This window comes from Corylus avellana, chromosome ca8 (genome assembly GCF_901000735.1).
Source record: "Corylus avellana chromosome ca8, CavTom2PMs-1.0".
NCBI classification, from domain to species: domain Eukaryota; kingdom Viridiplantae; phylum Streptophyta; class Magnoliopsida; order Fagales; family Betulaceae; genus Corylus; species Corylus avellana.
Window position 1 is genome coordinate 25,031,357 of NC_081548.1, and position 11,176 is coordinate 25,042,532.

Genomic DNA, 11,176 nt, shown 5'->3' on the forward strand with positions numbered 1-11,176 from the left:
TATTGTTCCGTTTCCCCTCGGAGTTCTCCAGGAAGATATTTATTAGCCTCAGCTCCGCATGAAGTGAATTGACTCTATCCTCCACTCCAGCAAGGAAATTTGCTTCGTCTTTGAGTAGACCGGTCAAGTACCGTATGAGGTTAGTGACAACGTCGTCGAGTATAGAGCCCATATTTGCTTATCTTCTCTCCCTTAAAATCTCTGACAAACCCACAAGTTTGTGTTTTTCCCGGGCCTAGATGGCCTGTGAAGGATGAAAGGAAAGAGATCCACAATCGGTAAAAGACGACTGTTTAGGGTGGTAGTGATATAAGGAGGGAAGGGATATGAGGAAAGAATCTGACTGCAAATTTGTTGTTGTAAGCTGTTTTCTGCAGGCTGTGTTTTGGTGGTTTGTTTGTAGTTTTGTGTTGCTTTCTCTGAGAGTTGTCTCTGGTTTGGGAGGTTTTGTTATGTTGGTATTTTTTGGTTGACTACTTTTTCTGCAGTTTTGTTGTACTGCAATTTGGTTTTAGTTTGGTTGGTTAGGCCTTTGTGAATGTGAGGCTGTGTTTTAGCCTGTTGGCCGGGCATGTATTTGGTGCTATTTTGGAGTTTTGATTTTGTGCTTTTAACGAAGTTGCTTATTCTGGGCAAGTGCTCCGTGATTTGCAGATTCTTTTTCTTTTGCTTTTTCTAAAGTAAATGAATTATTTCATGCCACATGCATTTGTCACTTGCCACTTCCTGAAAAAAAAAAAAAAAAAAAGAATTTGCTTTTTCTAAAGTCGTATGTTATTCTCTGCCAACAGCTGCACGTTTTCTGCCTACATGCAGACAGGTGGGCGAGGGTGGGCATGCCCACCTCAGTTTTGAAGTTCTTTTTTTTTTATTATTAAATATGCTTTAAATTGTGAATTTGGGTCAAAAGTTATTATATTGGTCACTTTTTTTATTATTATTAAATTTGCTTTAAATTGTGAATTTGGGTCAAAAGTTATTATATTGGTCACTTTTTTTTTATTAAATATGCTTTAAATTGTGAATTTGTGTCAAAAGTTATTATATTGGTCACTTTTTTTTTTTTATTAAATAGGCTTTAAATTTTGAATTTGGGTCAAAAGTTATTATATTGGTCACTTTTTTTTTTATTAAATATGCTTTAAATTGTGAATTTGGGTCAAAAGTTATTATATTGGTCACGGGCCCATTAAAAAGAAGTTCAAAGTTTGGTTTTGGACCATAAAAAATAGTCCAAAATTTTTAAGTTTTACAACGCTTACATTTGTGTTGTGTGATGTTTATTTTTGATAAATCTTATTAATACACTTTATATTCAGTAATTAAATTGAAAATCGAATTATATTGAAAAATAATTATTTTTTATTTTATTTATTTTTTCTTAACATTAGATGAATACTAATTTTATTTTTTGATATATTAATTTAATCTTTAATTTTAATATATTTCTTATCAATTATTTGGTCTCTTATTTAAATATATTTTTAATTTATACTTTGGCCCCTATTGATAAAAAGTTTTAGTTCCGTCGTCCAGATAATAGTCTGCTCACTGCTGCGTGGGTTCTTCTAATTCATCTTTATCAAAATCAAAAGATGAGACGAGAGCCCTAGGGCATATGTCCTTACTTTGTTTTAAAATCACTTTGTGATTGTGTGGCTCTCATTGCGAGCATCAGGTCATTAAAACTTGTATCAAATTCCCTCTCACCATCTTAACTTTTAAGAATCGAAGGTCATTATACATATAACCTTTGACCTTTGACTTTTGACTTTTTTACAAGTCTCCAACATCGAACATTTGGCGTGCATGATCACTATATAACCACATGTTAAATAACACTACTTATTCATTTAATTTAGGTTTAGATTTTTATTTTGTAAATGTCCTGGTCGCACTTGATCCTCATGGATAATCCTGAATAGAAGTTTACATAGTAAAAGTCTGCAAGACAACACGTGTAAAACAAACACACGGAGTTGTCATTTATTTTTACTTGTTTTACTATCCTAATTACATCTCAATTCTCAAAAGTAAAGTTCACGCGCGTGGAGACCTTTCATTCCTCTTGATAGCAATGTCACCAGCGGGTAATCATTTAAACTGACTAAATAGATAATGTCTTGTCTTTGAACAAGAGAATGGTCCAAGGGAAATAATTTTTGTTTCTTTAGAAGTTAGTAAGACAGCAGATACATACACAAAAGTTGTATTTGGGCCTCGACCCATAGTTGTTTTGGAAACCTAGATGTTAATGTTAATTGGTGCACCATAATCTCTTGGGCCTCATCTTTTGACCTTATAAAAATGCCCGCTTAAAAATTCTAGGATTATGCATAAAACAACCAAAAATGGGATCGAAAGTGTAAATTAATAATGCTCTTTAACATCAGCAGATCATCCTACTAAAATCGTAGCAACTAGTCAATTTCTCCCAAACACTTATAATTTCTTCTCTCTCAGCAGACTCTTGTTTTCTTTTCTTTTAGTGATCTTTAGGTCTTATTGTAGAGCACGTGAAAAAAGTTCTCTACCAAAGATTGTCTCACATGAAACTATTTTAATACTAAAGTTATCAACTATGCTCAAATGAATGAAAATTGCCAATTTACTTTTTTTTTTTTTTAAAAAAAAAAAAAATACTCCAGGGCATGGTTCGTTATATGTCTTATACGGTTTACTTGTTGTTATGTTCATTTTTTATAAAAATAAAAAATAAAAAAATAAAAATAAAATTAACAGAATAAAAAATTATTTTAAAAAAAAATGATTTACTTTGGCACGAATAAATCTAAGTTCTATTTTCAGGTTTATTTAGTGGAAGGCCCTTCGCAGAATGTAAAACAAAGAAGAAAATAAAAAAACTAAGGAAACAAAAGTAGTTTTCAAAGTCATGAGTAGAAATGACTAGATGCTTGAAACCAATTATTGAAAGATATTGAAACTTGAAACAAACCAACCAGGAAACAAAGACCATGCAGGGGGCAGCTAAGCTATCCACTCATGTAACTCATAATAGCAATTGAAGAGGACAACCTTGAGTAAGAGCAATAGAAAGCAACACCATTGAAGTTATCTGTCATCACGTCATAAACAATTTTAGAAAAGACACAGAATGAGCATTTCAATTAATTGATAAATTTACTAAGAAAATCCTGTCTTTATGATTTTTTTTTTTTTTTTTTTTTTTTGCAGCAAATTTACATATTCGAATGAAAAATAGAAGTAGAAAGGAAAAGAGAGAATACCTGCACGCAGGCAATCTCAGTCCTTGATCACGAAGCATTGTAGGCAATGTTGGACTCTGTATCACCTCCACAGATCGCAAAGTGTTCAAACTCAATAGATCTGGTGAGCTTTTAAATTGATCGCAACACTAGATAATCAAATGCCCAAGGATTGGCATTGCACCTCTCTCTCTTGTTTCCATTCTTCATTTCTCAATTTACTCAATTTGAGGAGTTGGAGTTGAGGAAACGAATCTGCAATGACGTGAATACTAATACAAGATAGATTATAATTTTCTTCCAATTTCAGTATCTGTAGATTGAGAAGCTCGATCTCCCAGCATTTTCACACCGCCACCAACTTTTAAGACAACACCTGTTAAGGTTAGTTTGGTTGGTGATTCTCAATAGGAATGTATTCGGATTTTCGGGCAGCATTCCGCAATTCTGAAATTTCAATATTTCAATATGAGCTAAATGGTCAAGGCTCGGAAAAGAAACTACTACTTCTTTGGCTTCACGCTTCTCCTTCCACATCCATGAGGCTTGAATTAGAATTTTCAATTTCCTAACGTTAGGAAACTTGTCTAGTATGATAGGGAAACTTTTCCAGTATCATTTTTGGTTTTTTTTTTTTTTTTTTAAAAATAATATAACTTTTAAAATCATTATTTGATTAAAATTCAATAATAAGGGGAACAACTTCTGAAGTGCCGTTATGAAGAAGGACATCAAAATCACAATTCGTTGCTTGATGCCAAGAAGCATGCTTAAAAACCACATTGAATGAGGCCGGTTCATGCTCATCACGCATACAATGTATAAGGATATGTGTCATCTCAACTTTTATTACATAGTTTCCCGAAAGGAAAACATAGACCTATATATACTGGATTTGTATATGACTGTAACTATTAATTAGTAAGTTCAACTGTGAAACAACAATGTCAATATTTTGGCTGAAAGTAAAAGATGGTGAGATGAGACCACAAAAAAAAAACAAGAGTGAAATATAAAAGAAAACATAAAAAAATCATTTACTTAGACAAAATACATAAGTTGATTAAAAAAAAAAAATGTAAAGCATGAAAGGTGGTGTGAGACTAAATTGTCTAAAATGGAGAAAGAATATCTTTATTTCATTTAAAATTGAGATAAGTCGATTAATACAAATATAAGGGGTAAAATTGAAATAGACAGGATCATATTCCATCATAATCATCATGGCACTGATTCGGTGATCCCTCAATCATCAATAGTTCAATACTATTACTCTTTTTGTTGCAATACTGAACTCGTAATCTACAGCATTTTGGGCCTTTTGTTGGCCTAGCTGGATAGCCCGGTCCTTTGAGGATGAGATGCAAGGGCAACCTATTAAAGAATACTTCTTATCCATTTAATTCATCGAGGTTGGGACTAAAAATTACAGGTGGGCCTGATTAGAGTCTTCAAATGGCCCATGAAATGATGATGTTTTTTAAGCCGGTATGACAACACGCAAAAGAGTTGTATTTGGTCAGCCTTGGTGCATATATAGTTTGTTTGGAACCTTAGGTACAAATGTTAATTAGATGCACCAAAATCTATTGAGCCTCATCTTTTGTGCTTTTAAAAATGTCCCCTTAAAAAATTTAGGATTTGTAAGTATAAAACAATAAAAAATGAGATCAAAAGTGTAAATTAATAATGCTCTTAACATAAGTTGATATTCCTACTAAAATTCCAACTACGAGTCAATTTCCCACACAACAGATTCTTTTATTGTCTTTTGTTTTCTTTTTCTTTTAGTGATCAAATTTAGGTCTTATAGTAGAACACGTGAAAAATAAGTTTCTCTATCAAAGAGTACTGTCTCACATGAAACTAGTTTAATACTCAAACTATCAATTATGCTCAAATTAATGAATGAAAAATGTTAATTCGTAAACATTTTTTTTTTCCATAGTTTCAGTCAGTCTTATCCGGTTATCTTTAATCTTGTCCACAGTCATTAACCAATGGTCTCAATTTGAAGTTTCAAAGCAAAAACCAATCAATCTTCAATTTTGTCCATGCGTTGAGTTGAACAATAAGGGGAGAAACATCTTTAATCTTGTCCACATCGTTAGCCAATGGTCTCAATTTGAAGTTTCAATGCAAAAACCAATCAATCTTCAATTTTGTCCATGAGTTGAACAATAAGGGGAGAAACATCTTTAATCTTGTCCACAATCATTAACCAATGGTCTCAATTTGAAGTTTCAAAGCAAAAACCAATCAATCTTCAATTTTGACCATGCGTTGAGTTGAACAATAAGGGGAGAAACCATTGTTTAACCCATCAAATCATGAGCCCCTTTACAATACTTTTGTAGTTCTTTTGACTGTGTTTGGCAATAAAATGAAAAAAATGAAGTATAATGGTATTGTAGCAGATTTGATTGATATAAGAGAAAAAAATAAGAATGTTTTGTATAAAAAAAAATGAAAAAATTTGTTTTGTAGTAATTTTTTTATTTGAATAGTAAGAAAAAGTGATTAACGTGATATAAAAAATAAAAATATTAAAATTAATTTTAAGAAAATTTTTTAAAATTTTTGAATCCAGTCCGATCCGACACTTTGCCAAACATAGCCTTTTTTATCGGTTAGAAAATTTTTGAATGGGACATTTATATGTATATCTTAAACTGTTTACTTGTTGTTATGGTCATTTAAAAATTTGTTAATATCCAAAAGAGAAAATAAAAATTATTTTTGAATATATAAATAATTCATTTTGGCATCAATAAATTTAAGTTCTATTTTCAGGGTTTTATTTAGTGGAAGGCCCTTCGTAAAATATAAAACAAAGAAGAACATAAAAAATAAATAAATAAAACTAAGGAAACAAATATAGTTTTCAAAGTTATCACTAAAAAATACTAAAACTTGAAACCAATTAAAGACAGTGAAATTTGAAACCAACCAACCAGAAAAGAAAGATCATGGGGCAGCTATTCTGATCCACGCATGTAACTCATAATAGCAATTGAAGAGGACAACCTCATAAGAGCAATAGAAAGGAGCACCAATTCAGTTTCCATTGAAGTTCTCTGAGAAATGATTTGTATATATATATATATATTCATATTTTTTTCATCTTATCTTATAAATTAATCATTTAATTTGTGAACTTATGTGGACCTTACATAAGTCAATAGTAAACTCCACAAATTTAGTACTTGATTTATTGAATTTGTAAGAGAATATAAGACAAAATATGAGCAAATTATTGACACTAATCACTCATACCTACAAAAAAAAAAATGAAATACAACTCTTTCTTTTGCGGTACCAAACCCGTAATTAATCCCCCAGCATTTTGGGCTTTTTGTTGGCCTAAATGGATGGCCCATTAATAGGAAACACTAACATAATGCAAACACATAGCATTGAGGAGGGCGAAGACGTATGTTACCATCAAAATTTTATTTTATTATATTTAATTGTGTATGTAATATATCCTTATTTAAAATGATGAGGCAAATATTCATGTGAAAAATATATATATTATTAAATTCGTAAAATTTAATAGACAATCATTTTTTTAATTAGGAAAAGAAAAAGAAAAAGAATACTCCTTATCCATTTAATTCATAAAGGTCAAGGCTGAAAATCACAAGTGGGCCTTATTAGATTATAATAATTTTAATTTTTAAGAAACACCTGACAGCACATGCATTAAAAGTTGTATTTGGGCCCGGGCTCATATTTTGTTTGGAACCCTAGATGCAAATGTTAATCAGGTGCACCAAAATCTATTGGGCCTCATCTTTTGAGCTTATAGAAATTTCCCCTTAAAAAATCATAATAAAACGACCAGAAATGAGATCAAAAGTTTAAATCAAGAATGCTCTTAACACATAAGCAGATATTCCTACTAAAATTCTAGCTGCTAGTGAATTTCTCCCAAATAGTTACAATCTCTTCTCCCTCTACAGACTCTTTGTTTCCTCTATCTTCTTTTAGTGATCAAATGTAGGTCTTATTGTACAGCAAGTGAAAAGGTTCTCTACCAAAGATTGGCTCACATGAAACTAGCTAGTTTAATACTAAAATGATCAATTATGCTCAAATGAATGAAAAATGTTAATTTGTAAACATGTTTTCACTCCAAGCTGGCATGGTTCATTAAATGTCTTAAACTGTTTACTTGTTGTACGTTATGTTGATCATTTTACAAATTCTTTATTTTAGCATCAATAAATTTAAGTTCTAATTTCAGGTTTATTTAGTGGAAGGCCCTTTGCAAAATGTAACACAAACAACAATATAAAATAATAATAATAAAAAAAAAATAAAGGAAATACTTACCATGGACTCAATGAAATTAAAGTAGTTTTCAAAGTTATGATGAGTACAAATGACTAGAAGCTTGAAACCAATTATTGAAACTTGAATCAAACCAAGCAGGAAACATAGAGCGGGGGGCAGCCATCCACGCATGTAACTCATAATAGCAATTGATCAAGGAGGACAACCTCGAGTAAGAGCAATAGAAAGGAAGACTGTTGAAGTTCTCTGTCATAACGTAATAAACAATTTTAGAAAAGATAGAGAATAAGCAATTAAATTAATTGATAAATTTACCAAGAGAATCGTGACTTGATAATATTTTTATTTCAATGTAAAGAGTGATGTATTGAATTCGAATGAAAATAAAACTAAAAAGGAAAAGAGTAAATACCAGCGCGCATGTTCGATCTCCAGTAGATTAGAAAATTGATCAATTATTGATCAGTAGATTAAACCCAACTTCCGTCTGCGATTCCCTAAGCATTGTAGCCAATGTTGGACATTGTATCACCTTCACAGATTGCAAACTGGTCAATCTCAATAGTTCTGGTAGGCTAGTAAAGCCATAACAATAACTGATAACTAAATGCTTAAGGCTTGCATTGCACCCCCCCCTCCTGTTCCCATTTTTCGATTGACAAAAGTTCCAATTTGAGGAATTGGAGTTGAGGAAACGAATTTGCAATGACGTGAATGCTTTTATCAGATAAATCAGGATCTGTATATTCTAGTTGGAGGACCCGAAGACTGGGAAGCTGTCCCAGCATTGTCACGCATCTGACTTCTAAAACAACATGGCTTAAGGTTAGCTTTGTGATTCTCGATGGAATTGAATTCGGAGAACAGGTGAATCTCGATGGTATGCGACCAGCTTGATCATATATTCCGAAAGTCCTAATTTTCAATATTTCAAGATGAGCTAAATGGTGGAGGCTTGGAATAGAAACTACTTCTTTGCCATCATCACGATGCTCCTCCACAATTTGTATTTTCAATTTCCTAAGATTAGGAAACTTTTCCAGTATGGCAGGGAAACTACGCTTTTGAGGATCACAATAAATTGCTGGGCCAGAAAGGACTTGGAGGCTCCCTAGAGCTTCCTCCGAATCGCAAGGTTCAAATGAAAATACCCTTACCCCACGCAGATACAGATTTCTTAAATGTTTCAGTTTAAATATCCCTTTCAGCAAACATTTCTTTAACCCATAGCTCTCTACGTAAAGAGTCTCTAGATTCGTAAGCTTGACAATAGAATCAGGAAAAACAGTTGTATAAGAAGAAAATCGTATCGTCAAGTACCTCAAATGGATAAATTTTGCTATGCTTCCTCTAAATTCTGTAGTTGCTACTTTCTGAATATTAAGCACACGAAGAAATTTGAATTTCTTTTGAACCCACTTCAAGCTAACAGCATCCTTCTTCAAATTCCAGTCGTCATCAGCAAAGAAGAACAAAGAACGGGCGCTTGTAGGGATAGAGGGGTTGGCATTAATGTATTGCTTAGCATTGTTAACTTGGATGGATAGCCTGCGGCAATTGTTCGGGATCGAACGGTTATATGAATGAACCGCAAAAAACATCTCTTCTGCACTCTCCTTTATGCAAAATTCTCGCAAAAGATCATGGATACGGCATGTCCTTACTCCTCCATCTGACCTCCTCCTAGCCACTTGGATCAAGCTTCGATCAATGAGCTCCTCCAAGTAGATTTCAGCATCATCCTCAGAATATCTATGGTCATTGTGTTGTATGAAACCCTCCGCCACCCATAGGTGCATCAATCGCTTTACAGGTATCTCGAAGTCTTCTGGGTACATGCCAAAATACAAAAAGCATTGTTTCAAGCGTCGGGGCAGATCCGTGTAGCTTAAGGATAGAACTTTCTGGCACATATCAGTATCCAAACAAGTTACATGATCAACATATTTCGACCATATGTATAATGACTTCTCCTTCTTTGCTAAAAGGCCCGCAAGTACCACAATTGAAAGGGGTAATCCCTTACAACCTTCTGCGATTTGTCTCCCTGGAATTACTAATTCAGGAGGACAAACTCCATTTCGAAACACCTTTTTCTTAAAGAGTTCCCAGCTGTCATCTTGATTAAGAAGTGGGAGAATGTAGGGAGGAGTATCGCTTGCAAGTAAAGCCACTTCTCTATTTCGGCTAGTGATCAATATTCTGCTTCCATTAAAGCAATTAGGAAAAACAGATTTTACCTCATCCCATTCTTCAGTTCTAAAGATGTCGTCCATGACTATTAGGTATCTCTTTCCATTCAAATATTCGAACAACTCCTTCTTTAACTCATCGACACTCTTGCCTTCACATTTGATTCCCAACTCCTCTAAAATTGTAAGCAACATCTCCATTGTTCTGAAATCTTTAGATACAAATACCCATACACGGCAATCAAAGTTTCTCATGACACATGGATTATTGTATATTTTTCTGGCAAGAGTGGTTTTGCCCAACCCGCCCATTCCGATGATTGAAATGACATCGAGTTTAGGATTCCCTTTAGTAAGTTGGTTCACCAATGTCGTTGAGTCATGATCGAAACCCACCACGTCATCTTCCTCGACTTCTCTCCTAAGTCTGTGCATGGCCTCTTCCTTGAATGCATTTACAGTAGCTTCATCTCGTTCAATGGCGTACGTTTCCTTATTGTTGTAGATTCCTTCGATTCTTTTTTTGATCTCCACAATCTTACTTCCAACGTTTCGAAGCATCATTGCGTGAGAAGGGGTATGAAGTATCCTCCCTATCACGCACTTCCTCCTGTGTTCCGCGACCTTGAGGATGTAATCGTCGATCACATCCTCAGCCTCGTTAGCCACTTTCCTGATTTGCCGGACTACCTCCCTCACTATTTCATCGTTCCGTTTTCCCTTGGAGTTGTTCAGGAAGATATTTATAAAACCAAGGTCTCCAATAAGTGAATTGACTCTATCCTCCACTCCAGCAAGGAACTTTGCTTCGTCTTTGAGTAGACCTGCCAAGTAGTTTATGAGGCCAGGGACAACGTTGTCGAGTATAGAGCCCATATTTGCTGATCTGCCCTCCCTTAAAATCTCTTACAAACCCACTAGTTTGTGTTTTTCCCGGGCATAGAAGGCGAGTGAAGGATGAAAGGAAAGAGATCCACAATCGGTAAAAGACGATGAGTTTGTGAATCTTCTAGAGGTCAGGGTGGTAGTCATATAAGAGGAGAAGGATATGAGGAAAGAAAAGGATGTGAGGAAATAGAGCCCCCGTCCCCAGAGTTGAGAACCTAGGCCGGGCTGTTCACGTTGTGATCTTGGAAAGAGATTTACAGAATACCCTTTTTTTTTTTTTTTGTTGATTGGGGACTCGGGCCTCGGGATGGTGGTGGGTAGGAAAAGGGAAGATGGTAGGAATTGCGAGAGTTATTGTAGAAAAAAATAAATCGCAGAGCATCTCTTTCTTTTTTTTCTCTTTCTTTTTTTAAGGAATTGACAATTGACAAATTCATGTGACATGAAATAATTCATTGTTCTCTCGGTCAACAAAGACGTATGGAAATTTCACAGAAAAGATAACAATTAATGCAGATTAGATAGACAGGATGAAACGTTGCTCACCACTACTTTTAGTTAGAATTTGAG

General features: G+C 34.0%; 1 protein-coding gene across 2 annotated transcripts; it reads right to left on the reverse strand.

Annotated features, from left to right (window-relative positions):
- Positions 1 to 7,668: 7,668 nt before the first annotated feature.
- Positions 7,669 to 9,805, reverse strand: LOC132190542 (toMV resistance protein Tm-2(GCR236)-like). Of its 2 annotated transcripts, XM_059605566.1 has the most exons (3): positions 8,847 to 9,805; positions 7,939 to 8,058; positions 7,669 to 7,772 (listed from the first exon to the last, which is right to left on the reverse strand). In XM_059605566.1, exons 1-2 carry the CDS (start codon positions 9,800 to 9,802, stop codon positions 8,055 to 8,057), a joined length of 960 nt encoding a protein of 319 aa, XP_059461549.1. In that variant the 5' UTR covers positions 9,803 to 9,805; the 3' UTR covers positions 7,669 to 7,772; positions 7,939 to 8,054. The 2 variants fall into 2 exon arrangements, with proteins under 2 accessions (XP_059461549.1, XP_059461548.1); XM_059605565.1 differs by having other exon boundaries at positions 7,939 to 9,805.
- Between the last annotated feature and the right edge of the window lie 1,371 nt (positions 9,806 to 11,176).

Excerpts from the sequence above, each read along its gene's own strand:
- LOC132190542 (XM_059605565.1), bottom strand. The coding sequence starts at position 9,802 with ATGGACGACATCTTTAGAACTGAAGAATGGGATGAGGTAAAATCTGTT.